The sequence below is a fragment of the Hyperolius riggenbachi genome, chromosome 3 (assembly GCF_040937935.1).
Source record: "Hyperolius riggenbachi isolate aHypRig1 chromosome 3, aHypRig1.pri, whole genome shotgun sequence".
NCBI lineage: Eukaryota > Metazoa > Chordata > Amphibia > Anura > Hyperoliidae > Hyperolius > Hyperolius riggenbachi.
This window is the reverse complement of record NC_090648.1, coordinates 456,185,914-456,203,346: the sequence shown is the minus strand read 5'-3', so window position 1 is coordinate 456,203,346 and position 17,433 is coordinate 456,185,914. Positions and strand designations below refer to the sequence as shown.

Here is a 17,433-nt window from a genome sequence, read left to right as displayed (position 1 = left end):
TATAAGTTATACATTTTGTGTTTGGGGGCCAGTGAAAAAGCCTCGGTGGGCCGCATTTGGCCTGTGGGCCGTAGTTTGAGGACCACTGGTTTAGATGGTTCCTCAATACGGGAGCTATCAAAACTCGGTGCAGATTCCCAATACCAGTTGCCATACAATGGAAAAAGGCTTACCAGAGCCTTAGAGACCGAGATTATAAGGTCTTTATACGACTGCCCATAATCTGGTTGGTAATTCATCTTCCGGTCATCAGATCCTAGCTCAGAGCCCAACAAAGCCATTAAATACAACGAGCACAAGGAAAAATGAAGACTGCCTCTAAGTGTATGCCATTAAAAATCAATTACTGTACTTTGTAAAATGTTCAGCAGAGGACAAAGCGGTTAAGCGAAACCGGTTGGGCAAGGTGGGCAGTGATTGTGCAGCAGCAGTGTTTGATATGTGCGCTTTTATATACTGAGTCCCTATAATATGGGCCTGAGTGTGAGTATACATTTTCACAGTTTGTGGATATGTTTTAGGAATAAAAGTATGTTAGCTCTTTCGGACCAGACGGCTCTGGCCCTTTTAAGACCAAAGCCATCCTTTCCTTATTTTGTACTGTGATTGGCTCACAGCAATCACGGGGTCAGGAGCCTATGAAATAGTCTCCTGACCAAGATTGGGAGCTTTGCTGTCAGTGTGACAGCAGAGCGAGAAAGTGCAGAGATGCGAACAGTGGCACAAATGGCGAGAGCGATGAGATTGCAAGGCCTATTTAAATCTATGCCATGGCAGGAATTAGCAGCCACAAACAGGGAGTAAATTTCAATCAGCGTGGTCTTGAAGCAGTTAAACAATCTTTGTGGCAAAAATGTAAATAATGCTCTGGTGGGGATTAGAAATGGGATTTACATGTCTATAGCAAAGCAGTTACAACATAACTGTTTAAACATTATTTTTCATTATCACTTTCTGTTTTTTCTCCCCTTTTTCCCCCAGCAAATCACAGTCACTCACCAACAATTTCAATATCTCCGATCCATCTCAGAAAGGTTCAGGCAATGAAGATGAAGCAAAGGCCGAAACCATCAGAAATCTGAGGAAATCCTTTGCCAGTCTGTTCTCAGACTAATCTCCGGTCCTCGTAACCCTCTGCCGTAGAGAGGTGTAACTATGCTAATGTCATCTAATCTCACAATGAAAACCAACGATCCTTGCAATAACACCTAATATGATAGGATCGCTTTAATGCTTCTGATCCCGTCCCATCAGAACCTACTGAGATCTTCTGTGCAGGAACAAGATTAACTGTTCTGCTTCTATATCAAGAATGGACCAGGACTTTTCGATCTCCCTGGACAACTGAGGCATTTGTTACCACCGTCCGAGGAGGCTTCCTCAGAGTCCATAGCCAATGTGTGTAACCAGCTAGAGAAATATCTTGACAAACATAAACAAAACACACCTTTAGCTGCTGGGATTGGTCTTCAGCTGACCAGAAAGACTCCCAGATGTCCGCTTCTGTCGTACCCCTTGTGTACATAGTTTAAAAAGCATGAAAACGTGGTCCGTTATTCCCTACCCGCGCTGCTCAACATTCGTGCTCAGGATGTTAAAACAATGGTCAAGATCAGGTTGAACTGAAGACGAAAAAAAAAAGTTTTGGAGAGACGAAAGTTGAAGTTCACTTTTGTGTGCAGAGTTGTTGAAGATATATGTTGTTCTGGAAAGTGAAGTCTTGAAATTAAATAAACTATTACACCCTTGGAAGTCCTCCATCTAACATGCACCTCAGCTATGTGGTCCATATTGGAGGAGAACCTTTTAAGAACCTGTGAGGCAGTAATTGGGAGCACCATTTTATCTCTGCATTGTCAGTGGAGAGGAACAGAATTATGGACAAACATTTCCATCAGTTAAATCCAACCAATGTCAACCAACCTTCAAGGCCCTTCATGTGTAAAGAGATATTTGCATGGTTCCACAGAACCTGTTGGAATCCTGCAACAATTTTAGTCCACATCTGGCCCGCCTAAGCCCATCTCAAGCTTCCAGTGGCAAGAGCATCTAGTCCACTCTACGATGTTATCTTGCTTTTAAATATGCAAATTTCTATTGTCTCCCTTTTTCTACTCCCATGAATGGAGATCATATTTCATGCAAGGAACGTTCTTGTCCTGTTCTGCAAATGCTTGAAAAATAGCTCCTGTCTAATGCTGCCATTGTCTGAGACGTTCAGGCATTACTCCTGAAATGCTGTAAGATGCAAATATAGCCATTTCTAATCCAGGACTGCAGTGCCACCCATCATAAATCTACCCCATAACATTTTTCTGTCAGCTATCTAGAGAAATCTAGTACATAATACCCCTTGCAAAGATGTAACAATAGCCATAGCAGATGATGCAGCACAGGACATTTGTCTGGCACCATAGTCAATTATGCAGGTAGTTACAACATTTGGCCAATAAATCTGGTCATAGTCAAAGCTCCACTCCAAGCAAAATTTTAATTGTAGTTTTGGATGGAAAGAGGTTAGTGTGTTTTTGTTCTTACTGTTGTCTGTATCCTAATCTGACAGAATTTCCTTCACATCCTGTCCTGACAGGAAGTGGGTAAATCTCTCCTACAGGTACAAAGATGTCAACAAGAATGAATTCACGCTGATGAGATGCCACCACCTCTTTGATGTTAAAACCTCACGTTTTGTCTGTGTTTGGCCACAGCTTTCATAAAGCAGTTACTAGTTGTTCATAACCACCTTCCATTCTTCGGCTGGGCAGGGAGTGGTTTGTGCTTGGAGAAGGGGCCACTTTTTATTACTAATGGACTACAAAACAAAAAAATGACCAGCAATCATGAAGTCCTTGTTGATCAACATTTTGAAGGCATTCCCATACAAGTACGTTGCAATGACTGAGCCGTGTTACCACCATGAATGTTGCGCATGACGGGTATCAAATGCTGAAAATGCCCATCGCTGTGTAAATGCAGGAATGTTCCTATTTGTATATTCCTACCTGGGGGTCAGTGACAGTAACATACTGAAGAAATCAACCAGGAAAGCAACCCCTGTAATGTCCATCTGAATGATCTTTACAGTAAGTATGAGCCAAGGGTGACCACACATTTGATTTCCTGCCAGATTCATGCACATTCGTCAAGTCTGCAAGTGGCCTATACCTCTAGTGGTCTACTGCTCATTTTCTAACATACTACTGATCTTTTTGTTGCCAGCTGTAGGCAAGGGCAGATTTATACTTTTTTTTTTGCCCCTAGGCCACATGTTGGGTTTCCCCTTCCAAGTGCAGCAGCCCCTTCCCATTCCATGTGCAGCCCCCTCTTCCATATGTAACATCCATATGCTGCAGCCCTTCTCTTCCTTGTACAGCTTCCTTTGACATCACCTTCCCTCTTTCATGTGTTTCTCCCCATTTGCAGCCTTCTCTTCCATATGCAGCAACCCCTATTTCATTTCCAGACGCCCGTTAAACTGCTGCCGCCCGAGCCCTGGGCCTTTGAAGCCTTTCCAGAAATCCGACCCTGGCTGTAGAAAATCATGCCAGGGCGTGTCCATTTAGGTGCACAAGTCAAGATCCCCACTTCACCACCTCATTCCCCATAGCTACTCTCTCTCTACAGTCACTATTCTTCATTTCCCAGATGGCCTATCCACTCCACTGCAGACTGTGTGACTCTATGCCCTGCCCTGTATGCTGTGGTTTTGCTTCTTCTTGTGGTGAGTTTAGTTGGTCACTCTTGTACTTTTAAAAGTTAGAGCTCTCCTGCAGCTGCCCTAATGCCCCACTTAAGCAGTTTTCCGTTGCCCTTTTGTAATTACTGTTCTACCATTCCCCAGTAATCACTTACAGCACATACACACACTCTCACTATGCTAGCCCAATGAGTTCCATATGTAAGTTGTTCACTGAACATCCTGCTAACATGATGAGCAGTGACACTGTCTTCTCTTATGATGAGATAGCCAATACCACCTTTCCTATGAGGTGTAACACTACAATGTTGGCTCTTGATTGGCTGTCCATACAAACCAATCCAAAGCAACTATGACAGTTTGGCTCCATATCAGCCGTGTCAGCAGGATCCTCTATGGGTAGCATCTTCTGTGCAACAAATTCTGTGGTCTTGCATGGTTGGAAGCTGGAGCAACAGCTGAGGAAGGTGGTTGGGGCATCTGAGGATGTGACTGCAAAATGTAAAGTTCCTAATGCCCATATCAAAATGTTTCTTTCCAATTATATTTCCCCTTCAGCACTAGGTGGCACCCTAGGCACCTTACTAGGTATACTATGCCAAGAAACAATCAGGCCTCTTGTCTTTGTATTGAGAAAAGCTTTAGAGGACTGTAATGAAAGATCGGTGGGGCTTCCATTCAGGGACAGACTTCTGCAAAGGCCACATAACATAACCCATGTCCTAGTGAAGCTGATGTCCAAGGAGGAGGTATGACATGAAAAGCAGTGCTGCCAAAGAGGGGAGGGGGTTCACATGGAAGGGTGGAGTAGCTGTCCAAGGGTGGAGCCACTTAGAAGAAGCACATGGAATTGGATGGAGATTGCGTTGCCAGGAAGTAGAAGCTGCTATGCATGGAAGGAAGTTGCAAAACAAGAGAGTTGACTTAGGGTGGTAAAGTTTAAATTGACCCAGATATGGATTAAGATGTAACAGGGCCCTTAGCAGGGTAGTAGATTTGGGCCCCCTTGTGGTCCTTTTGGTAAGCTGAAGTAAAAAGAGGTCAAAGAAGGTGGCAGGTGGGCCCCTTGACACCCACTAAGCCCAAAGCGCCTCCCTAAGTTGCCTGGTGGTTGATCCTGCTCTGGAATGACACATCCATTTTTGTGGTTCACACTTTCTTCCATTCAATTTGATGCTGGTATGGTTTTGGTTCGGTGGATGGATGGTCCCCATTCATGTTACATTGACCAGCAGTAATACCAATTATTTGGCAGTGCTACTAGGGTGAACGAAGCCTTAATCTGGCCCCGCCTTTATCACACCCCATTCTGGCCATATGCACAATCTTCTGTTATAATAATATACAGTAGTGTGACTTATGCAAAAAATGTAAAGCCATTCTGTCCACTATAGCTGATACCTATAGCGAAGTGCAATACAAATCTCTGTCTTCCCCAGGAACAGGATAGGAGATCAGTTCATCTACTAGGAAAAATTATGAAGAAACATGTTTGCATTTAATCAGGTGGTCAATTTGTACTTACAGAATAGCTTCATTTCAGTATAAACATTTTACTAATTTGCCATTACAGCACAAGCCATTTTGTAACTCAATGCCATAAAATATCAGCAACTTTAGTCTGAAAATATTCACTTTTATTAAAGTTCCAGAAAACCATGGCAACAGTATAGGGCTTGGTGTAGATAAGAAGACAACCCCGAATTCTCATTGCCTGTGTCTTTGATTCATAAATCATACACATTCATTCCACAGAGTGCGGGGGAATCAGTCTGATCCTGGTGATGTGGCAATGCATACGCAGCAGTCGAGAAATCACTCACATCTCAGTGACAGCTGTGCAAGTCTGCTTTCTCAGTAGAACATATGCAGAGGCCCAGAGCAGAGACCAGAACAAAAATCACCACCGTAAATCGCCCATAGGTCAGTGCAGTGTAGCTTGTTAAGATGCTAGGAATGTAAATCAAGTAGAAATACACATTAAAGTGCAGATCATGACCAGCCAGTCAGTGGTGTACAAATCAGTCACCTGATTACCAGCTCATTTGCTTCTCCATGAATTCTACAGGATGGTGACATCTTGCAAGGAGAACTGATAACCCCTGTATCACCAGTAAAGGCCTGTGTCCTTCCTACTGGCAGCTAGGAATAACGTCATTGCAATGGCTACTTGAACAACTTTCACACCCTTTACAGTAATACACAGCTGAGGTGACTTTGTCTCTGAAATAACAGTGGCTGGAAAGCACGGTGACACCAAAACAGAAAAAAAAATAAACCTCGAGAAGAATTCTATGAACGTTTGTAACGTCAGACATTAAATTAAGAATACACTTTGTTATTTATACTTTTAAGGTGTTTTGACCTTGAAAATTTGGCAGCAGCAGGAGTTTGTGATATTCACCAACCTATCAGTCTTTTCAGCTGTCCATTTCACACTGAATTAGGTCCGGTTCACATTGCGTTTTTGAGCCAAAAGGATCTGGTGAGTGGATCCGGTCTCCGCTTCACCGGATCCGGATGGCTCTGTCCGCGGCCCGGTTCACATAGTGAAAACGGATCTGATCAATGATTGATCGGATCCGTTTTCACTCAGCAGAGGAAGCCTCTACCGCCGTAGCAGCCAACGGTAAAGGCTTCCTCTTCTTCTGCTTTGACTACACAGCGCATCATGTGACTAGTCACATGACGCGGAAGAAGACGGAAGCCTCTACCGCCGGCTGCTACGGAAGATTAGGTATGTATAAACCCTCCCTCACCCACCTGCCCGGCTGCTGCACCCTCCCGTCGCTCAGGTTCGCATCGGCCCAGGCCCCCATCCCCCGTGGAACAGTCCGTTTCTTTACTAGTGTGAAGAAATGTTCCATTTTATATTGCCCCAATGCTGCTGCATTTTTTGTCCGGATCTGTTCTGCTAAGCAGAACAGTCCAGAAAATTAGGGCCGGCAGCAATTTTTAGGTCCAGGGACTGGAACGTACAGAACGTATCCATACCAACGGATGCATGTGAATGGATCCATAGGTTAACATTGGATCCTTTCACATCCATTCTGTTTGTACAGTATACGTTCCGATCCGGAAAACAAACACTAATGTGAACTGGGCCTTAGTCATCAGCAAACCTGAAGTGAAAAAAAACCTTATGAGAATGAATTGAATGTGTAGTACAGCTAAGAAATTGGTTAGTAGAAAAGTCTCAAATTGTTTTTCAGTACAGGAAGAGTTAAAAAAAAACTTCAGTTATCTATGTAAAAGAGTTTCTCTGAGCTCCCTGGCCCACTTGGTCAAATACAGTCCTGTTTTCTGAAGTGCTTAAACAGGCAAGAAACAGCGCGGGACAGCTTGAGATAAGGCTTTACTGCAGGAAATTTCAAAGGGTCATTATTTCTGCTTTGTTTTATAGCTTAAAAGATACAGTGTGGTTTCTAAACTGCAAGTGTAACAGAATAATGCAGTGTCCAAGAAAAGTGATGTTCCGCTCGATGATCCAGCAAAATAGAAAATCTTTATTATAGCAGTAACACACGACATATCATGTCTGCTTTATTGACAGCTCTAGAGAACACAGAGACAGCTATGGAACTAATAGAATATGCAGGTTCTGCGTGAAGGAATCTACCCGTTGTTGTTAATAAGGGTTGGGGCGGTGGAAGTTAGAGCAAATCTATTATAAGATGATACATATACAGATCCATAGTTCCAGACAGAACAGGCTGTTTTTAGCAGTTGTTAAACCCACCAAAGGACAAAAGGTATTTAAACTGCATTAAGCATGAGGCCTCTTTCAGATAGAAAGCTGACAGGCGGTGAATTTGCTGCCTGTCAGCTGCTCTCCTGCACCGGCCAGGGACTCGTTAGCACTTGGCGCTAGATAAGTAGCCGCCCATAGAATCACATCTGAGCCATTCTCAGACGCAACATGTCGTGGTTCTCTGCCAAGTAACGCCACCACGTGTCAGCGCTTATATGCATGGTCACCACTGCTGCCATTCGGCGGTATTTTATTTGCCCCCAGATGATGCTCATGGGCGGCAGCCAGGTGGCTGAACTGCCCGACAAGTGTGCAGTTCAGCCTCCCATTTGAAAGAGGCCTTAGGGTTATTTATGTGGCTTCCTATGGAGATCTGATCAGCAATGCAGTATTACTGGTTTTTACCTTAGTTTTAGGACACTGGAATGTCAATGTTTATTACATGTGGATAACATCTGTACCGGAGTGCAGAGAGACCATTAACATCAAGGGCTCACCATCCCACCCAATCAGGACACAGGGCAGGGGTGTGGGAGAGCTGCCACTCAATCCCTCTTCTATTAGGGCAGGGCTGTCCAACTAGTCCCAAGGGCAGAGGTCCTCACACATTTTGGAACAGCTCAAAATAACTGATGAAACTGAATTGGAAAGGGTGTGGTGAAGAAGGTAATTCTGGCACTTAAAGTGAAATGAAACCCAGCATTTCTTCTTTGCTCTAAAAGATTATTTACAGCATATTATATACTACCACCATTTTTTTTTACTAGAACAGCATTCAATTAGTTAAACACAGGACTTCCAAGTTCCCTGCAGAGAAAGCTGGACGCATCCAAACTGGAGATAATGTTATCTTACTTAATTGTATCACGCGAGGAATGTGACACATTCTCTGACTGTGCAGACTCTCCTGAACACACAGACACCCAGAAAGCATTTCTGCTCAAAATTCAAAATGAATAAATCAGTTATGAATAAAATGCAAAGGCAGCGCTCAGAGCAAAAAAAACTGTACTTTGGGAACTTGTAATTTCTAAATGAATAATAATACTTATGCACAAAAGCAAATATGATAACCGTATGGCATATAAAAAGTAGGAAAACATGTTTTTGAATTGAATATTATGCAAGGGTTTTATACCGCTTTAACGCCAAAGCTGGGCGCCACCATATCATTAGTGCTATGCTACACGCCCTGCACAAGGGCAATTCTGGGATCCGGCGATCACCAGACCACATCTCCTTCCATATTGCTACAACTCGGAGGGGGAATAGTATTTAACGCCACCTAAGATATAGGCGGCAGCAGTGTGAGATGTCATTCTCGGCTCACGCTGCGCCCAACTCACCAGCGGCGCAACAATGCGTGTGCGGGTATGGTTCATCAAGTAAAACACATGGATATGGTCCTCGATTACTGGTGTTGGACAGCCCTGCATTAGAATCAGTTGAAGGAAGGATGGGGTAGGAGAGGTTTGGACTCTCCTAAGCCTAAAAAGGAGAGCCAGGCTATCATGTGACTATTGCTGTTTACATCTCAGCTGCCGGAATAATATTCTTACCTTGAGAGGAACTTTAAATGCTAAACTAGTAATAGGGCATTGATCGAGATAGCTTTCACGAAGCATGCTTCGAAACCCTGCCTACGCCCTCAAGCTGTTTCTCTACAGTCACTGTTCCGGGTAACCGAGTTGCTTTGTGACTTAGGGCTGTTTCTAATTGTGAGTTAAATCCAATAACATCCAAACCTTAATATAAATCAGTGTACCAGCATTATCCCATCACAGCCATCAGTGCCACAAACCAACCACACTCCCAGTGACATCAGATGACACATAATGGCTCCCTACAGTTTAGGTACAGAGCCATGTCCTCAGGCGATCAGGTACAGAGCCATGTCCTCAGTGCACTGCTGTATTGACTACCATCAGCTAACCCTTAGCATGCATATTAGCTGCCACCAGTGCACTTTGCACAAGAAAACCTGCAGCAATGTACATAAGAGACACAGTTCTGTGAATTAACACTTCTACCAATGAGTAAAGTAACCAGTCAAATGCTAATAATACCCAAGCTTTGAATCAAAAACAATCGGTGAGGATTAGCAGGATTCTTCGGGGGCTGATGTCTCCTGCCCCGTTGTTCAGTGGTGGTGCCGCCTCCCTCTTATGAGTATGGTTTATGCTGCAGAGGCAGCGTGAGGGAATGAAGAAACTCAAGAGTATTCATTTTACTGTTCAGAGAAGGAAGATTCCATAGCAAATCAGACAGTGGTACAGTTAGCTGGGCACAATGGCCATCAGAATGTAAAGGGAGGTTACGCAGATCACAATGTACCTCCCAGAGAGGAAACAAAATACAGAAAGACACCAGGAGCCCTCTATGGTAATATATATGGAGATAGTTGGAATACAGTATTTGGTGGTATAAAAACACACAGCTCTGGTTGCAACAGCAGCAACCATGGCAGTGCACTTGTGGAGAATTCTAGTCTGTCTCCACTCGGAACATAGATGATCCTAGAATCTCAGTAAAAACAACAAAAAATGTGACCAGATAGATGCTACAGGCTGGTTACTAATAGGACACTATACCCCTAGGGGGTAAGAACATGAGGAGGTGGGAAGAGCATTATCTATAGGTGCTCCGTGCTATTTTGCTTGATACAAAAACACACTTGTATTGACCTGAGGAAGTGGTATTCAACCTCACGAAACGCGTTGTCAGAGGGGTTCAATAGTCATTTTCAGCTTTTGCCGTCTGGCCGTCCTCAGGTAGGCCTACCTGTATGTTTTAAACTGTTTTTAGAATCTTTTATCATTTTTGGGACACCTCCTCCCACCTCCGAACCTCACAATGAAACACTGAACTTCAGAGCGGATGTAGTTGTGTCAGTAGATTTAAAGGGCAACTCTAGAGACAAGAATAAGGTATGCGCTCCTCCTCACCTCATGATATGTGAAGGTGGAGCAGATACACCATTTTCTCAATACAGTGACCTGTCTGCAGTCCTCATCCCCGCTTAGCTCATCTTGGAATTGTCTATTAAATGACAGAGAGCAGACATGATCACCCCGCGGGAGCCGGAAGCCCTCATGGGCGGCTGTGTGGAGGACAGGCCTGTAGACAAGCATCATTTCTCTACAGACAGAATGCAGTATAGGAAATAAGCTGCACTGAGCAGACAAGGAGAAGGAATGTGAAGGGATGGCCGGAGATGTGGCATTGGACTCCATAGTTTTATTCCAGGATCTTCCAGCTTTATGTTCTGTGTATTTGTGTTTATTTATTGACAGTACATAAAAATTAAAAATGCAAAATAGCCTCTGCGTTTTCTTTGTACAATATGTGAAACTACACCAACAGTACCCCAAATTACTGATTCAAACACAGTTTGTTTTTTAATGCAACTAAAGAGGAGCTGTTAGGTATAAGGTCTCAGAGAAAAAAAAAACACATATCAGTAGCTAAATATTGGCTGTACTTACATTACATATGCATTTCACTGTCCACGTTTGGATGTCACAGAATTTTTATATAGTATTTGCAGAGAATGACGCTCCTGACAGCTCATGGCAGGTTCCATGTTTGTCTGTCTCCTATGAAGCCAATTGTGATGTCATGTCCTCCCTGCTTCCTGATGATTCGACTCACAAAAAAGATCCTAATGGTTCATGATCGGACAACACTACTGTGCAGTGAATATTAATTAGCCATGTGGCTAGGAACAATAGCGGACTCATGCAGTATACTCTAACGGAACATGTGCCCTGTGATTTTTCAGTGCTGTGAGTTTAGGCTGCTGTAACATGAGCCTGTAACTAAGCAGCCTTAGGGCGTGATAGGGAAATGAAGGGGAGGACCCAAGGTAGTGCACTGGGGAGAAGCAGCCCCAGAATGCTTTGCAGTATGTTATGCGCCCTGTGGTCCTCCTTACGAGCTTGGGAATAACAGCCTTGCTGTTCAGCACACATCAAAAGTAAGAGAGATTTTTAACTTCAGTATTGCCTTTTTGGCTTCCTTCTAAACTGTTTAACACAGGAGAATATAGGTTTAAATTAGCTTTTGCAGCCTGACAGTTACTCTTTAAGGGAATATTATTAGAAAAAGTTCTGTAAAAAAAATGTTTGTAATGCCTTCTGCACCAATCCACTGTATCATTCATTTCCTCCTCAGTGACCTACAGCTGCCTGTTCACTGCCAGTCAGGCTGAATCACTTCCCTTTTACTCAAATGGTCTAAAGTTCTGTTTACATTCTAGATCTAGCATGTGTACTGCAGCCCACAATCCATCGGCATTGTTGCCTTCCCTCAGCCCACTTTGGCTATCATTCATAAACTTGCTGGCGGTAAGGAGAATCCGTGCGAGAGAATACCGCCGTCGGTAGTTTAGCCTTCTGGGTGGTCATTCATAAACATTGTGCCTGGTGCGGTAGCAGTGCGGAGGTTTTCTGGAGAATGGTGTCGGTAGGCATGCGGAAACAGAAAAGCTGGCCGAGTCCCTCCATGCGGTGTTCTCTCTGCTGCTGTGTGGGAGGTCCGTCCCATTCACTTACAAGGACTCCGCAAGCTTCCCGCTACATCCAGGGGATTGGTAATCCTCGTCCGCATACCGCTATGCGGAAATGTTTATGAATGAACATTTTGATACTTTTTCTGGATACCTGCGTATCAACACGTATCAACACCGCACAAGGCGGTACGTTGTCACTCTGCACGGGAATGTCAGCTCCGCATACGGAAAGAGGCTTTATGAATACACAACTTGCTCAGTGCTCGGTAAAGTCAGTGGTATTACGCATTTCCGCATGCGGGAATGCTTTATGAATGATAGCCATTGATGGCTCTGCTTCCCTCTGCATAGCAGTAGAATGATTGCTCTGCCAGCTGTAGCCCCACCTCCCTTCGGGCCGCCAACCAATTATTGCCATCAGTCTCTATCAGAGGAGTGTCTTCACACTGACTAGACATGAACAGGTGCTGTTTTGGACATACTGTGAACACACATTCATTTTTATTTATTTAGATAAGACTCGGTAAAGAAAAACACATTCCAATTTTCAAACAAAATCATTTTTTTATTTAATAAAATAAAAAACTATATCTGACTTAACATGTTCTCAGTTTACATCACTCCAAACAGGAGAGAACAGTGTAACCAAATTTACTAAGATATTTATTTTTGTTTTGGGTAGAGATCCCCTTTATAGCAGACTTGTCCCCAACACTGCACCAGACAAACCAACCCAACAATAAACACTGAGTCCCAGAAATGTGCTAATTTATGGTGGGGCCGAGTTATCCAACCTATTGGGATCTTCTATAAATTAATAAAGAATCAAAGTTAGTTACAGGGCTGTGGAGTCCGTACAAAAATCATCCAACTCCAAAATGTATGAAGCCACAGACTCCAACTCCAGGTACCCAAAATGGCTCTGACTCCTTGGTCTAATACTTACCAGGGCTGTGGATTTTGTACAAAAATCATCCGACTCCACAGCCCTGGTTAGTTATATATTTTTTAATGTGAGATATTTTCCTTTTCTTATATTCCAGTGGGTTATCCTATTTATAGAGTGTTACAGATATGAGAACCTGTGCTCACTATAGTTCTTACATTATCACTGCTGCTGCTATTTATAAAAGTACTTTTTCTGCCTTGAAGAATAGGTAGAAATTCTGCTCTTGGGAGGAGATAAAAAGGAGCTGCTGGCTGCCCTCAGTTCTCACCCACCCATTACAAAGGAGTATCAGTGTGTTTTCAGTATATGTCTTTCATCTAATTGCTGTCAGAACTAATTTTTTTTTTTAAATACCTTTCATAAAAAATTTGCAACATATGCAAAATTACAAATGCATGTTTCCTTTCTAGCTGAAGGGTAATAATGTCCCTAGACTTGTTAACTGATAACCAAGGTCTAATTTTCTCTGTGGAGCTATTGGGTGTGCGCAGCAATCAAACTGGTACTTCAAAAGACTTCTTTAGCATGTGTTGCACACCACGTTACCTTGGTAATGGACACATTGGCGGGGTACCGTGCTAAGCAGTAAAGGTGTAGTGAGCGGCGCCCTGGCAACATACAGTATACCTCGGCAAAACAGATTGCACAACACGCTACGAAACTGTCAGGAGAACCAGTGGTAAACACAAGATTCACAGGGGTATCAAACTTAAGGGGCCCAAATCTACAACACAGTCTAACACGCAGGCCAAATTGTTTACTACGATTTAACATTTGTTGAACAATTTCAAAGTTACGCAACTATAGTGACTGGCTGGCCTGCCTCTCCCTTCTGCAGAGTAGCGCAGTGGTGCTGATTATTATGTGCCTGATCCAGTGCTGCTTCGGGTCTCCACCGATCTTCCTAACAGCCATATGCTCTATGCTGCATACCTCTGGCTCCTGAGCTATGTCACGTGATCGGGAGAAGCAGGTATGGAAGCACAGAGCATGTGACTGCCAGGAAGAACATAAGAGACAATGCACGGTATCACTGGAGCAAGCAAACATTACACTGCTCCACTACTCCGCTATGCGGGCAGATGGTGTCAAGGGGGGAAAGTGTGTAGATGTGTGTATTTGATTTTGCAGTTACTGTGGGGGGGGGGGGGGGGGGGTGTCTGGCAATCATCATGCTACATCACAATGTGGAGAGACGTTCCACCACAGAGGCATTCAATACCGGCCAGGAAAATCCTATCTGGTTCATTATTGTTCACATTGCTATTCGCAGGAAGTATTATCAAAGTATCCTCTCTGGGTAACGTTACCACCTTTTCTATTGTGTTTGGCCTATTGGGGTGCTAGAACATGCCTACCAAACATGTACCTGTATCTTCAGCCAGAAATGAGACTGTCTGCCTTTCAGTATAAGCACACACATGTTTAGGACAGACTCTGCGATTATTCTGGGAAAAGTGCTGCTAACACTTCCTATGCTATGCTCTCAGCAAACCACAGCTTTCATAGCTACTGAAAGAGCAGCTCAAAATATCCCTTTCTCCTCTGCTCTCAACATTTAGCAAAGGAATAAGCCAGAGCTGGGGTTAAAGTGTCCATACATTAGGCGATGGGCAGATCAACCATGAAATCCCACCTGTCCTGCTGCCAAGACTCTAGTCCTCCTCCGATGTCTGGCGTTAACAGGGTTCTGTTCCATGTGGGGTGTGTGTGTGACATCACACACACGTGCTTGGTGCCACGTGAAACGTATTCACGGTGACAGCAGAGGAGTGGCTGGAAGTCATAGCGGAGGACAGGTGAGAATTTACAAAGCATGAGTACCGGGGGGAGGGGGGCAGTGGCCTAGGGTCCATCCCCTACGTCGGTTGTCGCAATATTGTATGCTGTTACAACCATGTTCGACCGAGATTTTCCAGCATATCCAACTGATGCTTTTGACCGATTTCGACCCAAAAAATATTGAATCATAAATCTGGCAGACCTTTTGGGGCACCAATTTTCAATAAATTTAATTAAATTTTCTAATCAGATGTTCGATTGAGCCGCAATATTGGTAGATGTATGGCCACCCTTACCCTCATGCTTCCTGGTAAACCCACATTTTGGGGTTCAAAAGAGCAGCTTAGAAAGGTGGAAAGGTCATGAAGGCCGCTTCCAAAGACCTGATCAGTACAAGTTTTGGATAGAAACCATGTGACGTATAGACTAACCTGTGGGGACTTACTGATATGGGATGGTCTCCTGAGCTGATCAGTAGAAGTTTTGGATAGAGGCCACATAGCCTGGAGACTAACCTGTGGGGCTACTTACTGACATTAGATGGTCTAATAATCTGACGATTTACAATTACAGCCAGAGACCGGCTTCTGAAGGCTGATCAGACCTCATGTGTCCAATCCTGCTCAGAGGAAAATGCTATTAAGTGTGCTGGTTATTCATCAGCCAATGAACATGGTGTTCACTGCAAATAAGGAAGTGCAGGAGCCCCCTCCCCGCAGTAGACTACTTGCATGACTAGCTAAGATGAGGTCAGCTGACCAAGAAAGGATATATATAGTACAGTGATCTGCAAACTTGGCTCTCCAGCTGTTAAGGAACTACAAGTCCCACAATGCATTGCAGGAGTCTGACAGCTACAGTCATGATTCATAAAGGCAAATGCATTGTGGGACTTGTAGTTCCTTAACAGCTGGAGAGCCAAGTTTGCAGATCACTGATCTAGTATAACCAACTATCATCTCACGTCTGTAAGTAGCTTAAATCTGCTGTCCACTTTTTCTTTTTAAATCTTCAGTTTCCTTCATCCCTAAGAAATAAAGGGACATATTCACTAAATAATGTTAAGTGTTACCGTTCTATACGCTAGTTACGTAACACGCCTGTTGCTAGGGTAACGCACATTACGCTGCTCGGGTAGGGAGCATTACCTTGGTAACACAGGTTGCGCTAGTTGTGCATTATGTGGCTAGCATAAGTGACGGTAAAATTGCCGCGCACGGTTTACAAAACTGAAGGCAGTCAAGATGAAAGAAGCCATTATGGTTTTGTCACTTAGCTCACCACAAACCGCTAGCGGTTTTTAAAACCGCTTAGCACATGGTTTGCTATGGCAGTATTCTCACAGCCGCGATGGCGGATGTTTTGTGATTAGCGATAATCAGAAATGTGTTACATGCAGCGTTTTGGCGGCGATTGAGTGATCGCGATTAGCAGGTATAGAACCGCTAATCGGGATCGCTCCCAAAACGCTAGTGTCCCATGATTTTTCCACGTTAATCGCAGAAAAATCACTCCCGCAAAACGCTAGCATTAATCGCTCGCGTTTTGTGATTTTAGATGTGAACGGGGCCTTAGTTTGAGACTGTTCAATAAATGTTAAATCGTAATAAAAAATTTGGCCCGTAACTTTGAGACTAGGTTTTAGATTTTGGCCCTTAACGTGATTGAGTTTGACACTCCTGATCTAGATGGTTCCCACTAATGAGATAAATATGTAAATTTTTGTCTTTTGTTTGCTTCAAGTGTACCTCAGCTGTAACTATAAGGCATTCCTGCATACATATCATAATAGATGGACAGATGGAACAATAGTGGTAGCTCTTGCCTTCTTCCTGCATACACTGCACAGAGCAGAAGTAGCCATCATCAGGGCTGCCTTTACACACAGTCTCTACAGGAAAGCCCCCTGGTGGTCCCGTCTTCTAGGTAGGAAGCCACCTCGGCCCGGCAAGAGAGGCCTGAGGGGCAACAAGGGATCTCGGAATGGCATTCTATTGGGAAAAATCAGTTCAGGGTTCACGTCATATTCACCTCCTACGATTCCAGGTGGAAAAGGGAAGCCTGGTGGGTGTGGCAAAGTGTCTGGTGGGTGTGGCAAGGGGAAGATGGGTGGGTATGGCCGGGGAGAAAAGCGCATGCGAGAACATTGGCGAATGTACCTCATCTTGTATATCTGCAGAACACAAGAAACAAGAGTAAGCAAAGTATGAAAAAAAAAAATCACATGGAAAAAAGAACACTGTGCCACATCAAAAGTGCAGTCCTGAGGCTAAACTTACATAACAATACTGAACAGCAGAAATGCCCTATACATGGTTTGTGTATTTATCATAAATTGACCTGGAGCTCAATTGTGGAAACAAATATAGGTTGCTGGTCCTAGCGACATGCCCCAGTAGTCAATCCAGCCTAGAAAATTAGCCAATATGTTTGCGTTGCAGCGCTGGGTCCCCAGTTTAAATCCCAGCCAGGGCACTATCTGCACTGAGTTTGTATGTTCTCCCCATGTCTGTGTGGGTTTCCTATGGGCACTTCAGCGTCCTCCCACATCCTAAAATCATACAGATAAGTTAATTGTATTCCCCCTAAATGTGCCCTAGACTCCGATACTACATGACACAATACATACATAGACATATGACTATGGTAGGGATTAGATTGTGAGCCCCTCTGTGGGACAGTTAGTGACAATACTATATATTCTGTACAGCGCTGTGGAAGATGTCAGCTTTATATAAATATTA

General features: G+C 43.8%; 2 protein-coding genes across 3 annotated transcripts in view; one reads left to right on the top strand and one right to left on the bottom strand.

Moving 5' to 3' along the window:
* Positions 1–10,765, top strand: part of SYN3 (synapsin III) — a 520,265-nt gene extending 509,500 nt beyond the window's left edge. The window contains exon 14 of the mRNA XM_068277914.1: positions 982–10,765. Within this exon, the coding sequence (XP_068134015.1) occupies positions 982–1,114 (133 nt within the window). The 3' untranslated portion in view covers positions 1,115–10,765. The remainder of the gene's footprint in view (positions 1–981) is intronic.
* Positions 10,766–12,502: 1,737 nt separating this feature from the next.
* Positions 12,503–17,433, bottom strand: part of FBXO7 (F-box protein 7) — a 41,028-nt gene continuing 36,097 nt past the window's right edge. For both annotated transcript variants that reach the window (XM_068277911.1, XM_068277912.1), the window contains exon 10: positions 12,503–16,862. In XM_068277911.1, the coding sequence (XP_068134012.1) occupies positions 16,581–16,862 (282 nt within the window). In that variant the 3' untranslated portion in view covers positions 12,503–16,580. The remainder of the gene's footprint in view (positions 16,863–17,433) is intronic.